This window comes from Hydra vulgaris, chromosome 11 (assembly GCF_038396675.1).
Source record: "Hydra vulgaris chromosome 11, alternate assembly HydraT2T_AEP".
Taxonomy (NCBI): Eukaryota; Metazoa; Cnidaria; class Hydrozoa; order Anthoathecata; family Hydridae; genus Hydra; species Hydra vulgaris.
Window position 1 is genome coordinate 12,192,640 of NC_088930.1, and position 26,457 is coordinate 12,219,096.

General features: G+C 24.9%; 1 protein-coding gene across 2 annotated transcripts; it reads right to left on the reverse strand.

Moving 5' to 3' along the window:
* Nucleotides 1-26,457, reverse strand: LOC101239705 (sorting nexin-4). 2 transcript variants are annotated; one of them, XM_065810133.1, is made up of 15 exons: nt 26,109-26,457; nt 22,345-22,438; nt 20,744-20,773; nt 20,533-20,625; nt 20,032-20,103; nt 17,786-17,833; nt 15,477-15,532; nt 11,845-11,917; nt 8,606-8,667; nt 8,461-8,526; nt 5,220-5,312; nt 3,272-3,386; nt 3,028-3,185; nt 2,640-2,754; nt 1-465 (listed from the first exon to the last, which is right to left on the reverse strand). In XM_065810133.1, exons 1-15 carry the CDS (start codon nt 26,261-26,263, stop codon nt 418-420), a joined length of 1,278 nt encoding a protein of 425 aa, XP_065666205.1. In that variant the 5' UTR covers nt 26,264-26,457; the 3' UTR covers nt 1-417. The 2 variants fall into 2 exon arrangements, with proteins under 2 accessions (XP_065666205.1, XP_065666206.1); XM_065810134.1 differs by having other exon boundaries at nt 20,533-20,610; nt 26,109-26,411.

Genomic DNA, 26,457 nt, shown 5'->3' on the forward strand with positions numbered 1-26,457 from the left:
TTGACAAATAATAACTTATAAGCATTTGAAAAATAACACAATTTGAAAAATAACTCATAAACATACTGAAATTTTAGTAAACACTTTTAAGATATAAAAAAACAACAAATTCTAAGATAATAAAAATATCTAGTAAGCCTACAAACTAACAAAAATCCAATAAAAATAAGATTTCTATACCGTAAAAGACTTCTTTTTAATAAAAACAATAATAGAAAATTTTGATAGAAAAAAAACTTTCTTTCACATTAATTTAAAAAATAAATAGAGTAAAAAAAATATCTTTTTAAGTTTCAGCAAAACAAAGATTTCCAAGAGTTCATGTTGCAGGTACACAGTCAATGGAAACATTCAGAATTCATACAATTTGAAAAAATCAAGACTATAATTGTTAGATTCAAAAATAAATTTCCAAAGTTATATTTGCATGAAATACTCTTTCATAGATTGCCATTGTTGTAAACCCTGTAAAGTAAAAAAAAAATTGACATCAATTAATTCAGATATTTTTGCCATCAAAGTGATGAGAAAATTAGAGCAGAAAAGAATTACGACTGAAAGCTGTTTATTATTTAAACAACAACTAAACATTTTAAACATGTCTGATAAGGCCACCGATGAGATTGAACAACTTGATATACAGAAAAAATTATATACACATTTATTAAATCAACAATAATATCTCAGCTCTGCAGGTAGAAATATTAGTTTTAGTACAAGCTAATCAAAAATGGCTTTAAAAAGTCCACATTTTTTTTCTTTTTACTTGGAAACAAATTTTTGAGCTGTATAAGAACCTAAAAAATTACATGTGGTTTGGGAAAAATAAAAAAATCTAAACTTTTGTATTTTGTATTGTGAGAAAGCTCTCTGGTTTTGCCAATTAAAGTACAAATGGTTAAAAAAAGAGTTACTTTGACTTTCTGAAAGTTAATACTCATAATCAAACCTTCCCAGGAACCATATGTGGTTGCACAACTTATTCGTCCACGTTCAAAGTAATTTATTTAGACATACTGACCATGGCAGTTCGCATTTTTTTTTCTTTAAAGCGTTTCAATAATTTGTAGCAAAAAGCTATATTATCTACTGAAAAAAGAAACCAATAATAAAAAAAGGAAACAAAATTGTAACATAATATTAAATTTTAATTAAAAAAACGAGAAAAGTTTAATAATTAAAAGAAAAAATTTAACAAAATTTTGATACAACTTTTCTATTCTTTTTTTTAGAGTGGTTGTTATTTTGAGCCACAGAATTTGATACAAGTCGAGGAAAAAAACATATAATTTATAACAACAAATTTATAATTTTATAACAACAATTGTATGCTTTGATATGTAATTTATTCACAATTTCAAGGAAACTAATTTGCTATGCACGCTAGAACTATGAGAAACTTTTTTATCTTTTTTTCTTATGTTAATTCGTTTTCACATCTTTTTACTTTAAAAGACGTTTGATGTTTTTTCTCAATACTTTTATATTAGGAAAATAAAAAAATAAGTTGCTATTTATTTGTAAAATATATTATTTGATTAATAAATATTGTAATGACAGAAGAAATTAAATGAAATAATACCATGGTTTCTTCTATAAATGTATTTACAATATGTGTTTTTATTTGAAATTGTTTCCTTTATATTGCCCAATTTCAAACATTAAGATGCAATACTATAATAAATATAAACAAGATAATAAACATGATTGCTTTGTTTGAAAAAATGTATTTAAAAACATAACTAAAATTTTTAAATTGACTCTTAAAAATTTCATTAAAAAAGTTAAGTAAATTAACAATTTACTTAACTTTTAATTATTAAATTAACATTAAATGAACATCAATAACAAAAGTTCATCAGGAAATAAACTATCAGGTTTAAATGCACAATATATAGAGACTCCAACAAAAGTGCAGACTATTTCAATGGGGGTAGTGAAAACAACCAAATATATTATGTATTATTTTACATGAAAAATTTGTTAAAAAACAAAAAACAAAAGTTTTAAAATAAATAGCAATTAGTTTTCTTGCTTTCCTGAGCATTGATTAAAACAGTTAAGTTTAGTAAAAACGTTTAAAAAACTAATTTAAGAGTTATCCCTATATTTAGTGCAAATAATAAAGTATTTCCTTAATATACTGACTGACAAAAGTTGCAAAAAAATTGTATATTAAAAAATGCTTTCTTTTTTGTTATACTCTGCCTTTTTCCTTGACTTGTATTAATTATGGTAGAGGAAAATAAAAAACGCCCTAAAGAAAAAAGAAAACAAAAACTGTAAAATATTTAGGTATATTATTTTTTTTACCAAAACTTTTTTTTTTAATTTTAAACTTTTTTTGTTGTTGTTTATTTTATTTAGATATTCTATTTTGGATAGTATTCATTTCCTTTCTTAAAGTATTTATTATTCTTTGTAGTTTCTTAGAGCTTTATTTTGCAGTAAATTCTTAAATTGCCTACTATATAAAAGGATGGTCTATTTGTCTAAATAAATTAGTTTAAATGTGGACGAACAAGGCGTGCAACCGCACACACTTCCCGGGAAGGCTTGAATAATAGTAAATTAGTTTTTCTTTTTTTATCAAGCAAAATTTTTTTATCAAGCAAAATTTTTTTATCAAATTTATTCACCAGCTTATTGACTTTGAATTGGGTTTTAACATAATTTTCCATGATCTCATTGATGTCGCGAACTTTCTGTTTTTTAAACCGATCAATATCTTTTAGCGACTTCTCCACAAAAACTCTACAAAAATAAAAAAACACAAAAAAATTAAAATAATAATAAAATAAAATATTTATAAGGAACAAAAAAAACTTTTTTTAATAATTAACTTTACTGATAAAAAGATACCATAATTAATAAAGAAAACAAAAATAATAAATAATAATAAAGAATACTAGTTTTTTGCCACAAAGTGAATGAACTCTCATTCTCAACATATTTCAATTTATAGCTATGGCAACAATAAACAATAAAAACATAAGTTTTATTAAACAATATATAATTACTACTAACTCAGCCTCTTCAGTAACCATCCTAAGATTTTCCTCAGCTTCTTTGACTTGTTCTTCAAGAAGCAACAACTTTTCCTGACGCACCTCCATGCTATCTTGACCAAACAGCATATTAGAAACAGATTTAAAAGTAAAACCACTTGGTGCTTCAGTGCCATTCTAAAAATCAAAAATTTAAAAGTCAAAACACTTTTGAACCATTAAAAATGTTTGAAATGCAACTTTTTGAAAATCAAATTGGCAACCTGTGTTGCATTGATTTCTTTTGCTAATTCTTCTTTTTGTTTACTTTTAGCTGCAAGAGCCTCCTCTGCCCTTTCTAGCTCAAATTGTTTTAGGTATTGCTTACGCACTATAGCTCTAAAAGGTAAAAAAGTTATTCTCCTTTTTGTGAATTTAAAACATACTTTTTCAAGTGTTTAAATTCAATATTTGGTATTGAAATTAAACAATAATGGTATTTTTTATTATTATTGTAAATAATATTTTTATTTTACATTATTATATATTAATATTATTATAAATTAATTTTTGCTTATTTACATCAAATTTTAAATAAAATTTTTTTGAAAAAACAAACAAACATTGAAACCGATTTTTAAAATTTATACTTTTAATTTATTTACGCCAAGTAATAAAATAAATTACTTATACTTTAAAATAAAAGATACTAAAAAACTAAATAAAAATATACTTTAGCATATATAATAATTCAAAAACAGGAGAACCTGAAGAAGAAACCTTATCATCAGTAACCTTTGGATGAAAAAAAAGTGCATTATTAAAAAATTGATTGACAATAAGTTCAATTTTTTTAATTTGTTCACTTTTTGGTTTCTTAAACTCAGAATTGTAAAATGGGTTTCATGATTTAGGGTTATAAAATGGTTCCATAGCCATTCATGAAATTCACAACTTTAAGGGCTGTAAAATGGTTCGTATCTTTTTCTATCTAATGTTAAAACATAAACTGCATGATTTTGAAAATAGTTATATTTAACACCAGGCTTTTAAAATAAGGTTTAGCATAGACATGACATAAGGACATTACTGTTTTTTGGGTCAGTAATATCTAGAAAAAAATTATTTTTTAGATATTACTGACCCAAAAGATAGTAACTCTCACATTAAATTATATTTGTAAAGTTTAAAACATTAAAACGTTTTTTCAAGTTACTGTGTTTTGGCTTTACATGGCGGTATAAATTTTTTTCTATTGCTTTACTTTTTATTGCAAAATAATTTAAACAAAAACAAACAAACAAAAAAAAAATGAAAACATCAACTTAAAAAGCCATTGAATGAAAAAACTAATTTTTTTATTCAATAGATTAAAACTTTAATTTTTAATAGTGCACTAGATCAAAAAGCAATACATCTAGAAAGAACAGGGTAACTAATAAGCTATATATTTTTTTTTAATTAAAATACAAAGATGACCAAAACTGTATAAAATAACAAAGTAGAAGAAATCTAGTATCACACCAGATGATTTTTCAGAAAAGTTTTTCTTATTAGTCTGTTTTTAAAGAATCATTTTAAGTATTGACAAACAAAATTTCATCATAGTTGTTAATAAAATTTTGTTTTAAATGTTTACCATGGCTATGCCACCTTGTAGCCTTGGTGATATCGAAACTAGGCGATATTGTATATATTGAAATTTCTGTGGCTAAATAGTATTTAGCCACAAAAATTTCAGAAATTTCTTTGAGGAGATACTATATCTGATAAAAATTATATTTTTCCAATAGTCAACCAATAAGAGTTAAATGGTAAAATGCTTTGAATAAATTAAATCACTTAAAGTTTTCTTTATAACTAAACAAACATCCTGAAACATATCTTGTCAAAAAGATTGTTGCACAATAGTTGTCAAATTTGAGTTACATAAAAAAATTACAACAAATATAATAAAAGTAGTAAATAAAAATGTAGCTTTTATTGGAAGAAAATATTTTTTGTTTATCTAGACAAGTTTAAAGAAGGTTATAGTATTCATGGACATAAACAAGAAATTAACAACATTTGTGCAAAATTATTTTTTACTCCTAAGAAGAAAAAAAAAGAAAGAATAAAATGTTATATTTTTTACAACTAGATTGCTAAAACGATTGTATAAACATTTGGCAAGAAGTTTAGAGTTGTTAAATATATTTCAAAAAACAAGAATAAAACAAAATCTAAATGTACCTTAATGATTCTGTAAAATAGAGATACTCCTTGAGCTGATCAATGTATGCAACTTGTTCGTCATTGTATATAGATTCTGATTGTGATCCTAGTCTTAAAATCAAAAGTTATAAATTAAAATACAAAAACACTTTTATATCAGATCATTCAGAAAATAATGGTTAATAACAAGAAAATTCAGAAAATTTTTTTAAAAAAATAAAAATAGTTTTCTTTTGAATTTATTCATTTTTGAAAAAATTTGTCAAGTTTAGTGATTAGAATAAAAATGTGGCCTTTTCTTCTAAAATAAACTTTTAAGTCTTTTTAAACTTTTTATGTCCTCTTGACCAGGTTGATTAAATTTATAATGAATAATACCTGACAAAGACCACCAAACTGTAATAATAAAATTTTTTTAGGGGTATAAACCTGGTTTTGGCATACATAAAGGTGCCTCATCTTATCCAACCAGTGGCTTGCTTGATGATGATTATTGTGAAAAAGTCACTTCTCATTACAGGTTATTATCCAGCCTATAGACAGTTTAGTTTTGCAGATGCACTAAAGGCAAAAGCTCTTTATTTAATTCATGAGGTACCCATTTATCATCTTTTACCTTTCTAGTTGTTTTTGAACCAGGCAGCAGGAGGGAAAGAGAAGTTAAAAATTCAAATTTATGATCTAAATTTGAATTTTTAATATAAAAAAAATTAAAGAGTATCAAAAAAATTAAAAAACTATAGTATATATTTAATGGTAATTTATATATTTTTAAATGTTTTTACATTATCACATGTAATGTTTTTACATTATCCTGCCTCATTGAGCACAGAGTGTATATAAATATATATATATATGTATGTATATTCATATTTTAAATATCTTTATTTTGATTGCAAATAATGTCTTTAATATTTAATATCTTTAAACATTTAAAAAATTTTTTTTTAAAAAAAAAAAAGAATCCCAAAGAACTAAGACAAGTTGAAATCTTAAATAAACCTTAGTTGAGCTAATTAAACTTACTGAAACAAATTATTAACTTAATTTATTATTTTAATTAACTTCTATTTTTAACGCCATATTATTTTTCGCAAAAGAAAGTTCTGGCATGTTGATTTTTTATTTTAAAAGAAATCAAGGATGATTAAAGTGTTTATCTTTGACATCAATAAAAATAAGTATCATTGTTAAAGTTAAAGCATATTTTAATTTTTGGGTTTTAACTTTTTTATTATGTTAATCTAAAAAAACTTATTTTTTTAAAAAGAACTTCAATTATGATTTTCTAAATTGCAATTATTAATGCAATTTTTTTAAACTATTATTTTAGCACAGAGGTCGCCAACTTGCGGTTTGCTAGCCGTAATTATTTATATAGGAAATTAATTAACTATGTTACCCTGCCACCTCTAACTTTTAAACTATACTGTACTTTCCCTAAACATTACTTTTCGACATTCAAAACATAAAATTCTTTAGGTAGTAAAAACAGTCAAATAAAACTGTCTCAAATACATTGAATTTTGCAAACTTTGTTTATTACTTAATGAAAGATATTCTAATTGTTCTATAAAAATGTTTGTTGGTTATCTAGAGGGTGTTCTTAAATGTTTTGGTCACTGTATCAGCATTAAAACATTTTTTGTCTTCTAAAGCTTTTGAATACCTGGAGTTAAACTATGGCCATTGGTTACAAAAATTTTATTTTGCTGTGGTTATAAGAGCTTAACAGTCTTAATAAGATATTGAAAGGATTTTAGAAATAGTTTTTTTTAAAAGTCAAATATCTGTGTTACTTCAAGATATTAGCAAACAAAATGTAATTCAATTTTTTTTTGGTTTAAAAAAGCATTTGATGCAGAAAGTGTTTTTAAAAGGTACAAAAGTATTTTCTTTGCTGCTATCAAAAAAATGAAAGATTCTTTTGCCAATTGTTTTACAGAGTTCAGAAAGGAAAAATTTGCTTTATAATTTTTAATTCATTCTAAAAGGTAAATATAGCTCAATTTTAACTTTAGTTAAAATTGTAGATTTAAAATTAAGAACTTTCAAATCTCAAAAAGAACATCAAATTATATTTGAAACATGAATAGTCTTTCTGAGAGTTACATTTATCAACATAAACGTCATTAAAAGTAACTTGAGATTTTAACTTTTTAAATGATATTAGCCTGAAAGGTTGTCTAAAACTAAAAACCTCTATTTAGGAACCTGATGTAAAACAAATTTGTGAATTAATTCTCTCACATAAATGTCACTAATCTTTTTGTTAATTTTTGATGAAATTTTTACTTAGATTATTTACTTATTTACTTTACAATACATAAAATAAGTATAGCTTATTTATTTAAATATCATTCATTTATTTAAATATTATTAAATATCATAAAACAACAACTTAATGATAATAAACGTTTTTATCATCCTTGCAGCCATTTTTAACACCCTTGCAGGCAACTTGTCTCAGCACTTGGAGATCCCTTTAACTTTCAAAATTGAGTTTTCAGAATAAAATTTTAATTTACTGCTAAAAATGGGTAAAAAAAAGGAATAAAAAATTATTGAAAGAAAAAAATTCTGGTTAATTGGGAGGAATATGTGGAAATTGAATATAATATAATTTTTTTTTTTTTTTTTTTGTTATTTCACCTCCCCAACGCCCAGAAGGCCACTACAGATGAGGAGGCTACTTAATTGTGGTTATAACCCTCTCTCAACTCTATAACTCCGAAACACGAACCTTGACGAACAAGGCCGCTGCGTGGAGAAACAAGTTGAGCGCGGTACTACCAGGGACGTGATGGGGATCGAACTCGGAACCTCTCGCTTATGAAGCGAGATATGAGGAATATATATTGAATTGAATATAATATAATATGAAGAATATATATTGTTCACTTCATACGAGCTAATCAAGTGTTGCATAAATGCAACAAGTGTGCAACCATGTACTTTATGAATTGAACAAGTGTGCAATCGTGTATTTCATAAATGTAACAAGCGTGCAATTATGTATTTTATGAATACTCACTAATAAAGCATTCATGAAATACATAAATCTCTGAAAAGCTAATTTAGTCATGTAATACTAGATTGCTCCATTCATAAAACAATACTTGATTGCTCACTTAGTCATGCAAAACCTGATTCTTCAGAAGAAAAATTGATAGGTCTTAAAAATGAATTATATCAAAATTAGTTAAACAGCTTTTAGTTGTCTGTTATTTTAGCATAAAGTCATCTATATTCATTTTACCTGTCCATTTGATGACCAGCTTGTTGTAAAGAATCACCGATTTCAGTCTCAATTGCACTCCATTCGCTGTAAAAAAAAAAAGAATTATCGCAAGCGAAAAAAGCACAAATAACTATAAAATAATCAACTAAATTCTTCTATTAACCTGAAGAGTTTTCCAAACTCAATGTGTTGTTTTAAAATTGTTTGTTGTCTTGCTGATATTTTCTAAAAATATGAAAAATAAAATAAAATAATAATTAAATAACAAGAAAAGTAGCAAAACATTGAAAAAAATAGTTTAATTAAAAGTTTTGAAAAAAAAAAAAGAACTCCAAAAAGAGCACAGAAAAGCTTTCATTATTTTCAACTTGATGTACCAGAAAAAGTATATATTGTACAACATACTTTGTAGCACATACATTAATAACTTCAAAACAATTACTAAACTACAAAGGTTTTTGTAATGACTTATCCTTGCTCATTGTATATTTCTTTTTTTTTTTACTATTTTGTTGTTGAAAAAAAAGAATACTGTAAACCAGGGTAACTTTGTACCAATTTTGATAAAGAAGATAACTTTTTGAAAAAAAGGAACATTTTCCAAAAACTATTTTGATGCTCAAAGTTGTGCATTACTAATGTCATTTAATTAGTAAAATGGTGTATTCATTGTATTCACCAAATCCAAGATTTTATGGAAATAATGAGGTGGTCAATGTTACCCAGCAATGGGGTAACTTTGTCATAGTAAATTGTTTATTTAGTAAGTTTAGTAGTTGTCATAATAAATTGTTTTTTAAGTGTTATTAACCACATTTAATGTAAATTAAACTTACAGTTAACATTTATTTTAAAAAGGGGTACCTAAAATATGTCAGGAAATTAAAAAAAGGGACAATAAAAATAAATATAAACAGTATTAAAAAAACATATTAGCTAAAATAATTTGATTTTTTTAAATTATTTTTTAACCCAATGATAAAAAAAACTTACTAATTTTTTTATTAAATGTCAGAAAAAGCAAAAAATAGTACTAAAGAATAAACATTTATTTGTAACATAAACACTGTTTTTTTTTAAAAAAAAATTTAGGCATCTCTTCAGTCATCGATCCTAAATTCAATAGAGACTGATTCACCTTCAGATGCTATTTCTGTTTCACTATCATATTCTACAGAAATAGATTTTCCTGGTTCAATTTCAAGTCTTTTTTTGGATATATTTTTTTTATTCTTATTTTTACTTTGTGTAACATCTTTCTTATCACCACCTTCATTTTTTTTCTTATTTAATATGTCTAAAGGCTCTGGTCCAAAGCTTTACAAGGACTTGAGACATTTTCACTTGGTAATTTGATATACACAGCATTAGGATTAAATGGCACCGAACTGCAAGCTCTAAATCCACTTAATAAATTTGTTCTCGAACATTCATTAGATGTCATTAAATCATTCAGCAACTTAGAGAAATCTTCTTTTGGTAACATTGAAAATTTTTTACCACGAAAAGTAAGTTTCCAATCCAGAAGTATACTTCTCCATGCTTTATTTAATGGAGCAAACAATGCAAGAGGTTGAAGCAAACAGGTTGAATTGGGCAGAAGACATATAAGTCTAATGTTATGTTTTTCACAAGAATGAATAACTTTATGACTTAAATGGAAAGAAAGATTGTCACCTATTAACACTTTTTTCCCAGTTTGTTTCTTATTGCATGGCAATAATGTTCAAAAAAACCCAATCCTCAAAAGTAACTTCATCAAACCAGCCAGATTGGGTTCTATTAAAGCGAGAATTTTTTGGACCATGTTTTATCCATAAATCATAGAGAAAACATTTCCACAAAACATTATAGAGAAAACATTTCCACAAAACATTATAGAGAAAACATTTCCACAAAACATTATAGAGAAAACATTTCCACAAAACATTATAGAGAAACAAGTCTTACTGCTATTCATTATTCTCTCAGGGTACTTAGTTCCACGTTTCATAACAACTTTTTTATTTCCAGGGTCATCACGCAAATTTGTTTCATCATAAGTGCAATTGTTACAAGGTGGAATTCCTTCAAGCTCAAGTTTAATATTGTCAAAATAAATTTTTAAATGTTCTTTGTTTATAGCTATACATTTTCTTTTAATATTTGATGCAACACTATGGGTTAACTGTGAATGTTTCATAAAACTTGAGACCCAATCATCACCAGAAACATTGTTTTTAAATATTTTTACAGTACAATTTTGCGATTTTAAATAACCAGCTACTAACATTTTAACATTAAGTTTATTTAATGGAAATCCCCAATCAGACATAACCTTAATTCTAGATGAAAATAACTGCTCTTCATCATAAGTAAATATGGTTGGTGCACCAATGCATTTTTTATGCTTTGACTTGATTTTATTACGTATAGTGCTTCTTGGTATACTAAACCTTTTTGAGGCCTGACGAATAGACATACCTTCATTAATTGCACTTAAACACTCTTTCAAAAGAATGGTATTAGAACAAGTGTTGTATGCACGTTTTCCAACACTATGCTTGTTATATTTACGAGGCATTAACCTTTAAACAAAAGTAAGTATAAACAACACAAGCAAACTGCAATGTAGTAATTTATTAAACTATTATGTAATTTTATTAAATTGCAATTAAATTTAAAACTAAGAGTCAATAAATTTTAAATGTTTTTCAAAATAAATTAATTGGATAACATGCTTCAAAAAAATTCTAGTTATAATAAATAACGATCAGACTACTTTAAAATGACTATTATTTAATTGGCCAAAGTCACCCCAAAGAGTATAAACCTACGGGGTAACTTTGACCACCCTGTAAAAAAAACTAGAATGTTGTTACTTGAGCCAAAAACATTTCACTTAATTATCTTAATTATCTATATTATTTTATCTGAGCGTTTGTCTTTAAAACAGAAGAAAAACTGAGTTTTTTGCTATCATTTTTATCTTCACCCAGACAACATTTTGTTTTACAGTTTTTGATTGTGTTTTACCGTTTTTGATTGTGTTTTTGATGTAGTTTTCATCCTTTTTCACTTATGGTAAGGGCGTTTGCAACAAAGTTCACATCAAAATTTAAGCAAGAAAGATTGCATTTACAAATAAAACAAAAATAGTAAAATGTTACTTAACTATTTAAAAGTTACAGATGTTTAATTAAAATTTTTAAAAATGGCCTAAGTTACCTCGCTGGCCAAAGTTACCCTGGTTTACGGTATGGTTCTTATTAAACCAATACACAATTAAAATAAATTTTTGAACAACTGACAGTAACACTTTTTTAGTTATAGCTTAACTTTATATTGGTAATTTTTAATTTTTTTTATTTATACCTGTTGTATTTTTAGAAGCAATATATTATTAGAAAATAGACTTTATACCTGCTGTATTTTTAGAAGTGATGTAATATTAGAGAATAGACTTTCACTATAACTGCGGATATCATCAAATCGTCTGAGTAAAAAAAACAAAAACATTTATTTTGGTAAATAAATTTAAAATTGATTTAGCATAAATGCTTTAAAACTAGTATTTTATTAAAAACCAGTTTTTGAGAGAGGGGAAAGTTTTATTTATCAAAATGTATTTTTAGGTGGGGGAGGAGGGAAGTACTTAATTATGGAAGAATTTGTTAAAAAAAAACATAACTCAGACATAGTAAAGATAAATAAATCTATTTTTTTGAAAATAGATTTTATTATTTTGAAATTAATGAACTTAATTTAATTAAGTTTTAATTCAATTTATTTCAAATCAGTTATCAATGAATTTAAAAATATTGCATTATGCTTGTTTTATTATTGTTCATATAGTTGCATATGTTACTTATGTTTCAGTATTTGCATATGCAAAAAAACAAATGCCATACTAAGTACCATGTCAGTAAACAGCCTAAATATATTACTCATATGATAGCAAAATATATTACTTGCAAAATAAAGTTTATTAAAAATTTTTTTATCTAATGAATTTTTATTCGTAATTTTACTTCATCATGCTTTAACTTTTAAAATTCAAAAACAAGATGTCAACTACAAAAAAAAGAATATTTTATAAATGTTATAAGATACTTTATATAAAATTATGATGACTAAAAAACAATTATTGAAATGTTACTATATTGCTTATTCATTATAATGCTTATTCATTATAATGCTTATTATAACAAATAAAATGAAATTACAGATAGGACTGACAGCTATGCTGGATCAAAATATAAGCTAAAACCAATTAGTTGGATTAGCCTTAATCATAACTTTTCAAGATTAAAAAAAATTCTAGAATTAGAATAGAATAAGAATAGAATCTAGAATAGAAATAAAAAAATTTATAGAATGGACAAATAATTTATGCACTTATTTATTTGATTATTATCATTATTATTATTTTACATAGTTCCTGTTTGATAATAAAAAGGTTCTGTAGTTCTTAACTAGGTTAAAGGTTGTATGAGTCAGGAAAACATGAAGATAAGAGAGAGTTCCAAAGGGTTATAGTGCGTGGAAAAAAAACTAGACGAATAAAAGTTTTTTGAGCATGCAGGGACAGATACAGTAAAGAATAAGACTTTGCTGAATGACAAGTCAAGCGAGAATGAGTTTTAGTAGATGGAACTAGAGATGATACCTCCTTTGAGCAGTGACCATGATAGTATTCGTAGAAAAAAGAAAGAGATGCAACTTTACAATGATGGGAAAGAGGCACAAGCTTAGCAGATAGAGTGGGCTCAATTATGTTTATAATGCGTTTTTGTATATATGGTTTCCATGAAAGGTCAGTAGTAAATGATAATCCAAGACATAAAAAAGAAACCATGGAGTAGAATGATGTTTGACTTGGAACCGATATGAAGGAATAAAAGCTTCAATTTAAGCCTGAAACCAGGTTACATAAGAGGCCCATTTTTTAGCTGAGAGAGAAAAGACATCAGCCCAAGGATCATCACGAAGAAAATCATGAAAAGAATTCTAGTTAGCTTTAGGGTAGTAAGTAGTGCGATGATGTAAGTTAAGTTAGATGTAAGTGCAATGATGATAATGGGTGAGTCCGAAAATGAAGTATGAGATAAAAGATTTAAAGAGATTATTGCATGGTCAGAACAACCCAAGGGAGAAAAAGGAGTAACTGAACACAAGCTAGGATCAAAGACAAAACATAAATTAAGGAGTGAAGGAGTGAAAAAACATATATGTATGCATGTGTATATTATTAGAAAAAAGTGAAACAACAATTTTTGAATCATTGTGGTGTGACTAATATGTTTATTACATTGCAGTTATTTAGAAAATTATTAAAAATGATAGGTCAAACATATATTTAAAATGATAGATAAAATATATATGTATATATGTATACATATATATATACACATACATACATATATATATATATATATATATATATATATATATATATATATATATATATATATATATATATATATATATATATATATATATATATATATATAGATATATATATATATATATATATATATATATATATATATATATATATATATATATATATATATATATATATATATATATATATATATATATATATATCTATCTATTATAGCGTATATAGATCCACAATTGCTTACTAATTAAGCTTATCTTTACAGCATACAGCTTTTTCAGAAAAAGTAGAAAAAATGAAGAATAATGAAAGAAAAGACTGCTGCCCCATCCCAAACCCTCAATCAATATAGCTGCACTTCTTTGTGGCAGCAGGTTATAAGATAGTTGATGTATGTACTGAGGCCCCGGGCGGCAGGCTATTTCAGTGTTGTATATATATATTTATCAGGGATGCGGAGTCCCAAAAGGACTCCGACTTTATATCTCTACTTTTTCCAAGTCTGTAGTGTCCATAAGCTCTAAACATGTTTGTTGACTTATGACATGTTATAAGAAAAAAATTCATGAGATTTAATAACTTGAAACTTATTGTTTTTAATTCCGGAGTCCCGGAGTGTAAAAAAATCTTATGTAAAAAATGTTATCAAAAATTATATTTTTTAATAACACAATCAAATATACTGATGTTTTAACTTTTTAAATCCCTAATTAAAACCTTCTTACATCTGAAGTTTACTCTCTGCCCTGACTAAACCCTCAGACCTGACCTTAATCATATCTTGACAATTCAAACCTCATTATATTTTGCCAGATACTAGATATACCTTAACTACTTATTTGAAAATATCAAATAAATTTAAGTTTCATTATTAATTACTTTAGCAATACACGTTTATTAAAAACTTGCAAAAAATAAAAATCTATCAATACTGTGCCTATTAAAAATAATCTTAAAAAAAAAATTTAACATTGCATTTAGTTTTTTAACATAGCACATACATTACACATAGAACACACATAGACTTAAAAAAACACTGAAAAACGATACACATTTATCGACATGGATTATCTACTTATGCAGCATGTAAAAATGTGTGTTTCTATGTAAACAACTGTAGTATGAATGGCTATAAAATTTAGTGACTGATGCGTCACTGAATTTTATAGCCACACTGTTAAACAGTACTTTTGAGTCGTTGCATTTTAGAGTAACATCTTTTAACAACACAAATACATTCTTTATGTCTCATTATAAAAACTGCACATCAGAACTTTACAATTTTTACTCTGTATGTTTCATGTATTTCTTACTCTTTCATTTTAATTTTCATGTATTTATTACTCTTTTATTTTGAATGCTTACTAAATATTATTCAAATCATTGAGATATAAACCTTTCTATCATTAGGTTGATCTAGATTAGATCTATTAATAATGTTAATCTTATATGTATCACTAAAAAAATTTTCAATGGTATGAGTGTCTCATTATTTACATCATTGTTTTATGTCATCTACTCAGGAAACATCATAATAGCTAATTTTAATCTGTGACAGGTTATGACAAGTAGGTTTGGTCAGCATTTTAAATGAACTGTGGTATTACAAATGAATACAATGATAATACAAAATAAACAAAAAATAACATACTGATCAGGTTTCTTGATACTCATAGAAGCACTAATGCTCTTAAAACGACTGTCAGACTAAAAAAAAAATTAAGAAACTATAACAAACTGGATTTTTTTAACTTAAATGCTTTTTATTTTTGTCTATTATATATGAAATTTAAAAATGCTTTATATTTGATTCATAGTATTATACTCACATCTTGACTTGGTGCTTATTTTGTTGACATTATTTTTACTAACATCAGATGTGAGTATAAATTATGCAATAAGTATAAATTACCTAAGTAAGTATAAATTATGTTATAAATTAGGAGATGATCTCCTTTGACAAACCGGACATAACATAAATCAAATATTTCTTTTGTTTTTATTATTTAAAAAATAATTTGAAACAGATTGGCACTGTTCTAATATATTTGGTACACTTTAAGCAATAAAATATGGACAGTCTGAACAGTATTTAGACAAAAAGAAATAAAAATTAAGGAATGAGATGAAAGTAAAAATTTTTCCTGAAATAAACTCCCTTCATACTTGTCTTAACCCTCAGTAGATGTCCTGAACACAACATCACAATGCAGATGGATACTTCAGCATAATTTTAAATAATCACATATTGTATGAGATGTTAGATTAATTTATAAATATTAATACTATTTTTTTATTATTTTTTTTTAAATTTTTTACTACTTTTTTTCAGCATCCTTTTTTAGCATCTTCAGTTTTAATTAAATACAAATAGTAACATCACTTTTAATGGATTCCCTAAAATACTTTCCCGGGATAGTATTTTCCTGTTGTTTTCCTTTGTTGTGTGAGATAAGCAAGAATGAAGAAGTTATGTGAGTGAGATAAGCAAGGATCTAAGGGTTTGATTTAAAACTATTCTTTAAGTAGTTTTCTTAAAGATTTGTAAACTCTTTGTTGATAATGTTGGAATCTACAATAGTGATATTAATAGTTGATATTAATAGTTGATATTATACGACATGATATTATATGATATTAATAGTTAACTGCGATAGTGATATTAATAGTTGGCATGATTGCACCTTTGCTAAATAAGACTTTTTTATTATTTGAGTGTGTTAAGTTTTTGTTAAATATCATTTGGTTTTGTAATTTTTTTTCTTTTTGTATCAGTTCTCAGCAAAAACATCCATTAAAAAATTAATAACTCTAAAGATAAATTCTCTAAAAATTTTATTTTGTGCTATGAATTGTATTTTACCTGAATGTATTTTAATAGTTATTTACAGTATATATGTTGAAATCATAACTAGCTGCTTGATTGTTGAAATCATAACTAGCTGTTTGATTGTTGGTTATTTAAACATCAAAAAAATTTAATCTTTTGTTTTCATCTTCCAATACCATTGTGTATTTAATAGAAAAGGTTGGTTGTTTAATATTTCGTCAGCTTAGAACAAAGAGGCTGTATGTCCACATTTAGAGTTTTTTCAGTTTATCAATAAATATTGGCCAACCAGTGGAGCGTATGTCCAATAAATCTATTCTCAAAAAAAAAATTTTGAAAATATAAATAATCAGTAGAACTTTCTGGTAAAAAGTCTTTACATGATAAAATCTAAAACTTGATTTTCTCAAAAACACAAAAAATTGACATATGGCCGCCTGCTACATTTAGTCCCACCTCATTTAAATTGTTGGTAATTGCTGAGTATGTAGCAAATCTACTTTTTTTTCTTTCATTCCTTGGTGTTATTTTCTTTTTTCGACCGCATTTCTGAATATCTAATCGAAGGCCATTTTTTGATTTGTCTCCTATTTGGTTCACAGTGTGTTTTGTGATATCAGGTAATGCTTATCAGTCAGAAGATATAGAATAATTACTTTTTTTCAGAACTGATGTGTTCTTTTTTCCCCATTTTGATATTTAGAATTTTAGGACAATATTTTTACTAAAAATTATTTTAAAACTGATAGAAATTGTTTTGTATAGAAAATATTGAAACAAAGTATACCAAATGTGTAAATATTGTTTTAAAATGGTTATATTATAATATAAATCTAATGTAATTAAATCACAATAAGTAACAAAAAATATTACTGCACTTTAAAAAAACATAGTAAAACAGCATGAATGGTAAAACACAAACATTATGAATTAAATAAATGTGATTTGTTCCCCTGAAATTGCTGGCACCCGGAAAATAATTTTATATTGCTAATAGCCTGAAAGTGTTAAGTTATAAATCAAAAAACATAAATCAGCAAATAAAGACATTGCAAGCCAATTAAAATGGCACCTAAACCAATAAATATTAAAATTTCTAGAAAATTTATAAAGTGCGCTAAAAACCAAACCTTTTGTTGCCAATTTGTTTCTGCAACACTTTCTTTCCATCCTACTTCCTTGATTTAAAAAATAGATATAAATTAATTATGTAAAAAAATTGAATAAACAAATTTATATATAATTCAAAGTTTTTTTTAAAATTTAAAATTTTGTCAAAAAATATAAAAACAATCTTTTTTATCTAAATTCATAAGTAACCTAAATGCATAAGTAAACTAAATGCATAAGTAGTCAATCAAATAATTCTTAGCATATATATGAGTAAAAAAACAATTGATGAATAGGAATCAGTGTTTTTAAAAAGGGCAGGTTTGCTCTAAAACATTTTGAGCAGATTTGTCTTTTTAAAAAGCACTGATTCTTATCTAGATATTTTTTTCTAACACATATTTTGTTGTTATAGAGAATGCTAAGCAATAAAATAGTTTTAATTTAGTATATGGCTTATTATATAATTAACTGTTAATATAACTTCAGTGATAAAAATTTAAAAACGATTAAGCTTATAAAATAGGCAAACATTTTAACCATTGACGCTTTAAAGAAGGCAAACACTTTTGTTAAAAAAAATTATAATGCAATTATAAAAAAATTATAATGTTATTATAATGCAAAAAAAAAAAGACAAATTAAAGACATAAATTTAAAATAGTCCCTGTAGCAGGGAAGAGGTTACTCAAAAGCAGTAAAAAGCTGGCAAATAGAATAGTTGAATTAGAAAGGAAAATAACAAATAAAAAAAAATAAAAATGGTAAATGCCCAAAAGTTTAATGCCGACAAGGCACAACAGGAACAAATAATTGAAAATATGAAAGTATTAATTGAAAAATTAACAAATGATAATGTCAATTTAACAAATAGGTAGAGGATTTATAAATTAGTAAATCAATAACCAGTCCTATAAATACAATGAAAAAAGGGAAAACACTGTAAAAAGTCACCAGTACAAATGCTAATGATAAACTGCGTAATGTTAACTTCGTAATGTTTGCTTTTTGGTAATAAAGGTTTTTTTAAAACTGTTTTTAATAATAAACGAACTAAAGTAAAAATTTCAGTCTTAATAACAATACCGACTTTACAAAATCAAAACGCCAACTGCAACCGCAACATTTGAGCACAAATTATTGGTAATGTGTGAGCTCAGGGTAAATCCTAAACGGGTAAATGGGGCTATATATATATATATATATATATATATATATATATATATATATATATATATATATATATATATATATATATATATATATATATATATATACATATATATGGCCCCATTATGTAAACATAATATGATTTGAAAATCATACACAATTGCGGTATTGGTCTTGAAAATCACAGTATCATATCTTGATACCTGCAGGGGTAAGCAAAATGTTTTGAAAAAATACAAAAGGCTTCTAGTGATACCATAGTAACATGTTATTTTCACAGATATATTAAACAAGTTCATAAATATCTTTTGATTAAAAAAACAAAATTTGCTTTTTTTCATCCCCTGATATACCATCTAAATTAAGTCTTTGATAACTGTGATAAGGCAAAGTAATTAGATTTTTTAATATTGTAAAGTAATAACAGCTTATCATTGTTTATTATCTTAATTCTTTATTTTTCATTCTTAGCAGAATAAAAAATAAGTAACTCATTACTAATCTCGGACAACTATTCATTTAAAAATTATTTTAAACTTTGTTTTTTTGTTGTGATATCGCATCAAATGAAATTTTTACTTCAAAATTATAAGCATATATATCCAAAAAATTATACAGAACTATATAAAAACTTTTCATTCTGTGACGTTTTCATAGCAATTTTCATAACGATAATTTACTTACAATGGCTACAACGACTTAAAAAATTATAACTTTAACGTTCTGGTTACAGCTGGCATTTTGAATACATAAAGTTGCTGATATAGTAATTTTGAATGAATGAAAAAAAAGAAACAAACTTTTTCAGAAAATTTTGTTTCTCTTTATATTCTTTGTGACTTAGGTAATAATAAAAATAAAGATAAAAAATAATAAAAAAGTTTTATTAATTTAAATAATCTTTAAACTTAAATACCTTTAATTTCTCTTTAAATCTATAGTAAATAGAACTAATTTAATGCACACCAATTTTCCAATTATATATACTTTTTTTTATCATAAGGTTTATCGTAATTGTCTTTTTCATTTTAAAGGTGCCATAAAGCACTGTGAAAGTTATAAACCTTTAGTAAAAGTTAAATGAACATGAAAAAACCTGGTTTAGAAATCCTCTGAATATTACATCTTGAGATATAACTGGATGAGATGCAAGTCGCAATAAAAAACACTAATAAAATAATAGTAAAAACATTCTTAACAAAACGTTTCTTTATAAAAATACATTTAAAAAACAACACACAAAATATACAGTATAATTACTCACTTTATTTTCTTTAGTAAATTCACCTCCTTAAATGCTGGAAGGACACTGGAAGGACACTGGAAGGACACTGGAAGGACACTGGAAGGACACTAGTCAAGGAGGGTACTATTTTTATATTTTTAGTTGTTGGATACTCTTTTTATCATATAACTCCAAAATATAAAACTTGACAAACAATAGTTGAGTGTTTCAAGGACTTAGTTAGGACTTAGTACTGTACCTTATGCTTAAAAAGCATCTACCACTACACCACTATGGGAATGGTAAAAATTCCTAAATAATTTTGAAAACATTTTTTTTTATTTAATCAAAAATTGAGTTTTTTTTGCTTACTTCCAATCCTTGTCGCCTTCGCTCAATAAAATCTGGATCAAACTTGTCAGCCGCGAGTTGGAACTTTGCAACATTAATCTGAAAAGGTAATGGCTGTAAACAGATATGAAGTGGTATGATATTAATTTTTTTTTTTAATTACTTTCAAAAATAAGAAAAAGCATATAAGAAAAAATGACCTATAAAAAATATAAGAAATTTGGAAACTTACCCGTTTTTCAGGTAGAGGAGGGAGAACGATCTGAAAAAAAATTTTGCAAATATATCAAAAAATTAATTTTTTACAAAATTTATATCAAAGCATAAAAAAATATTTAAGTAAGCAAAAAAATAACAATATTAAAAATGAACATTAAAAACAAGAATCTAAAAAACTTTAAATTTTGTAAAAATCCTTTTACAAATATTTTATGCAATAAGAAAAATATTTAAGATATTTTATGCAATAAGAAAAATATTTTATTATTTATTATTAAATAATTTTGAAATAACTAAAAAACTAAACATTAAAAAGTTAGTTGAAACAGTTTATAAAAATTAAACATTTACTATTATAAGCATAAACTATTTATAAGTATAACTATTATATTATATTATAATGTAATAGTTATAACTATACTATAAGTATAAACTATAATTTAAAATCATTTTTAAAAAGATCTAACTGTAAACTTAATTTCTTTGTTAATATTGTTTTCATACTTTATATAAACCCTAAAAAATAACTTTAGAGTTAACTTGGTACCAGGGATGGAATAAATTTCTTAACAAAAAATTGGAAACAATCAATAGACGTCAACTTATTTCTTTTAATAAACAAAAAAATATAAAAAGCATCAAATGAAAAATTTTTAGTTGAGACTTCATTATTTATGTGCATATTTAGCGTTATTTTACCCTAAAATGTAATCTTTCAGATAATACAACTAATTCAAAAATGTTATCTATGAAATAGAATTTTTTTTTTCAAATTTACTATGTTGACATTCAAAGTTTATATATATGAATTAAGGGAAATTTGGGACCGAAACAATGATGACGAGTTATTTAAAAAAAAAAACTCATATTCTGTTTCATAGACCACATTTCTAATATGTTCATCTTCAAGCCTGTAAAATTTCACTCCATAACCTATTTCCTATCAAAAGTTATATTTTCTGAAAAGTTAAAATTTAAGAAAAAAAGAAAGTTGCTAAAAAGTTAAAACCAGTATAAATAGTAATAAATTGTAATTATATGATACCAAAAAAATTAAATACTGAACATAACCATGTTATCTTTATTATTAAACCTTTTCTCAAAGCTCTAAGGTCAAATGCATTTTGGTTAAAGAGATATTAGAAATAAAGTGCTACTAATGAGGTTGCTATAACGACAGAACCATACTTCTGTTCAAAAAAAGGGTAAATTGGATAAAAAAATTTAGTTTTTCAACTTTTTGAAAAGCGCATATTAATATAGATAGTTTTAAGGGTTCAAAACAAGCATTTTTGTTTATTTAAGATATGAATACAATTTGTTTCATTGGAGATCACTTTTAAAAAAGCTTTTTTTTTTTCTTTTTTTTTTATACAAGCAATAACAATAAAATATAAATAAAATATATAACAATAAAATATAATTTTATTTTTTTAAAGTATTTTTAAAAGTGAAGAAAGTTTTTTATTGAAAGATTTAAGTAAGATTAGATGATTAAAAAGATAAAATAAAGATAAAAAGATAAAGATAGATTAAAAATACTTTAGGATTCTTTCAAAAAGAATTCAGGATTTTTTTAAAATTGATAAAAAATTAAAAAAATATTTTACTTACAAAAGGATAGATTGCCATTAAATAATTTCGAAGTGTTTCAAACTCGCTATATCTTCGCCATAATGTACATCCTGGTTCTAGACCATCTACCGCCCTTTTTAGTATTAAAGCAAATATAAATAAATATCTATTACATAGGAAGATAAAAAAAACAAAAACTAAAACTTAAATATATAATACAAATTTTTTTATTTATATTACTTAAATACTTTTGAAAACAATCTCTTATATACTTATTAAAACTCAAATCATTCTTGTATTTTGCTTAAGTATAACTTTTAAAAATAAAACATTTACAATGTAGGAAAAATCATTAAATCAATTTTTATGTCATTTGGAACTAAAGATTACAAAAACAATAAAAGTTAGAATGTATAAATAAATTTTCTTTTTAATCTTGGAAGTTGACAAAAAAAAATACATAAAAATATAGATTGACCTTTGTAGTAGTCACAAAACTTTATTTCATTTGATTATTAAAGCAAAATCCTGTTTCACCAAACTAATGTTTACATCAAATCAATAAAAACTACATAGTATTTATTTAAGAAAACTCCATTTACAAATAAGAGGAGTTTTTAATGATAGTTGTAAACATAATTTCTTAACCTAAAATCTAAAAATGTGTTTAAAAAAAAAACCTTGTAAAAAAAATATTTTTTCTATTTTTCAAATTTATCGACATCATTAACAGTTACAAACAATACTTTTGAAATTTCTAAATGCAGTCTTTTATATCAATGCATCCTTACATGGGTAGCATTGGTACACATGATTACATTAATACAGTAAAAAATTTCATCAAAAATAAAAGTTATTTTAATAAAAAATATAAACGCATCTTAAAACTGACAACATATTTTATAAATCATCAAGAAAATGTTAATATGAAAAATATATATATACAAGTACTTTATATATTTCAATTCTTTCTAAAATTGTATTTAATGCTTTACAATGTAAAGCATTGAATGCAATTTTAGAAAGAATGGAAAATTTTAGAAAGAAGCCATTTTGGCCAAGATGAACACTTGGCCAAGATGAAGTAAAAAATTTACCCACAAATTTTATTGATCAACAAAACTTTAATCAAGAATTTGAGAAAAATAAATTTTATAAAACATTTATAAATTTAAGAATGTTTTTTTCATAAAAGTTATGGAACTATCACCAAGAATGAAATCTCTTTGTCAAAATTCAATATTGCTTCCATTAGAATATGTCAAATATTATAATATATTAAACTGAAATGTTTTTTCAATTGACTAACAGGAATTAACTAGAGTAACTGAACTATTTTTCCTTCAAACTTATTTTTACCTTTTTTTTTTTTTTTTTTTTTTTTTTGCATCTAAAAGGTTTGTCTAAATCATTTTAGTTTTGCTCTTTTTCTAATACTATATTTTTTGGGTCTATATCCAATGCTGATGCTACAAGGTTTATCATACTTGCATCCAGTTTTTTAACTTTTTGATTTCCACATCCTAGTTTATCGTATTTACTTACATTTTTGAGTATTTACTAATATAAAAATATTTTATATTAGTAAATACTCAAAAGTTTTTCTTTTGAGTATTTACTAATATAAAAATATTTAATATTATTTACTAATAAGTACTCAAAAGTTTATATATTGGAAATATCAAAAATATATTTTTGATATTTCCAATATATAAACTTTATAATATATAAATATTATTATATATATATATCAATCAATCAATCAAAATTTATTGATTGATTGATTGATATATATATATATATATATATATATATATATATATATATATATATATATATATATATATAACTTTAGATTTAGATTTTAAAACCAACTCTTTTTTTTTTTTTTTGGGTAATTCCAACCTCCCCAAGGCCGAAAAGGCCACTACAGACAAGGAGGCTACTTGCCTCTTGTCTGTAGTGGCCTTCTTTATTCTTTATTCCGGTTATAAACCTCTCTAAATTCTATAACTCTGAAACACAAACCGTGACGAACAAGGCTGCTGTGTGGAGAAACAAGTTGTACTACCAGGGATGTGGTAGGGATCGAACTCGGAACCACTTACTTATGAACCAAGTGCTCTACCACTACGCCACTACTGCATACTCTAATGCAATTAAAGTGTTTTACACTCAAATTATATTCATGTGTAAATTATATGCATACAATTAAATACATATTCCAAAATCATATCAAATAGATTGAATTAAGACACTGATTATATCATTTAAGGGAAAACTAAATAAAAATATACACCTAGGGCATAGGGCTACAATCATGTCATATGATAAAGTATAGGTTTTTATTTTTATTTTTTATTTGGTGATTGCCTTTATATAGAAAAAGTTTACAGTAAAAAGTCTCATAGTTTATTTCAACTGATTATGCTAATTTCTATGCCTGCAAATTGAATGCAATTTATCATATTTTTCAAAAAAAAAAAAAGATATTTTAACAGACTGCTGCAAGTGTTTAACTAACTTTTAATGCATAATTTTGCTTTTACCACAGGTGGTTACCCTAAGTACACAAAAGTAACATAATATTTGCATTGCTATCTGTTGAAAACACCTGCAAAAATAGATTATTCGAGTGAAAAACTATTACTGTAATAATTTTCAGGTAATCACCTATTTTATTTAAGAAGTTATGGTCTGTCAAATATCATAAAAATCTACAGTAAGCTCCAGATACTAAAACTTTTCTAATTTTGGTTAATATTGATTCAATCATAACTTTTGAACGATTAAGCCAATGAAGCTAAAATTTTCAGGATTGTATTTTTTTCATAAAATCTGTGGCTGGTCAAAATTTGAAGCAAGTCTGAGGTGGTACCCTGGGACCAGTAATAAATTATTGGGGAAAAAAACTGTAACAGATTATTGAAGAAAAAACTGGAAGATATTATATGAACAAATTACTGGAACATATTCCAAGAACATACTAGAGGAACATATTAAAGGTATATATTACTGGAGCAAATTACTAGGTAAATTACTGAAACAATTTACTGCAATATATTATTTTAAAAAAATTGCTGGAACAAGTTACTAGAGCAAAACAATGAAACAAATCACTGAAAAAAATTACTGCAACATATTAGTGAAACAAATTACTCAGATATATTATTAAAATATACTACTGGAATAAGTTACTGGGACATAAAACTGGAGCAAATTACTGGAAAATATCACAAGAGCAAATTACTAGAAGATATTGCTGAAATAAACTTTAAACAGAAATTTGTTCAGAAAAAAAAATTTTGCAATGAAAAAATGGTAAAATTAAAGAGGGATTATAATATACAACAGACATAACAAGAAGTTGGGATTAATTCATCCATAACATTGTTTTAATTCATCCATAACATCATTATAAAATATGAAAATTTTAAGACTTAAAAGCTTTCATAAAAAAATTCAAAATAAATTAAAATGATGATAATAATAAAGCAGATATAAACATATTCTGGTATATTTATAGGTATGGTTAGGTTAAATTCAGAAAAATTTGAATCAATAATTACAAATCATATTTTAAAAAAGTGTTTTTAAATTTATTTATTTATCAAATTTTATCATAATTTATTCCTTATAAATAAATTATTTTAAACTTAACGTTAATTAAATGTTTTATTTGTTGTACTTTTTTAATTCTTACTGAACCAGACCTCAACAGACTTTAACATTCTCACAACAAAGGAAATAAAACAAAATTATGTAATAAAATAAAAATGAAAGAAAAACAAAATGTCACTAGCCTTGACTCAACAAGATATACAATAAAAGGTTCTTTTAAAATATCACTTTTCCTTCGTTCTGATTCAACGACAGCAACTTCCATTTGATTTAGCAGAGCTCCTTCAGGAAAATATAATTTTTTTCCATCGGAATCAGTGTTCTTCCTAAATGCCATGATAAAAGATTTCGATTTGTTAGTCTTTTCAAACTCTATGTCTTTACTAATTTAGGCTAATAGTCCAAAAAATTATAAACAAACGACTGTTATTGTTTTGAGAACTATCGTAAGTATTTGTTTTTTGAACTGTTTTTAGAGAATAACCGGTTTAGTTTTTCGCTCCGAGTTCGATAAAAAAGAAACCGGAAAAC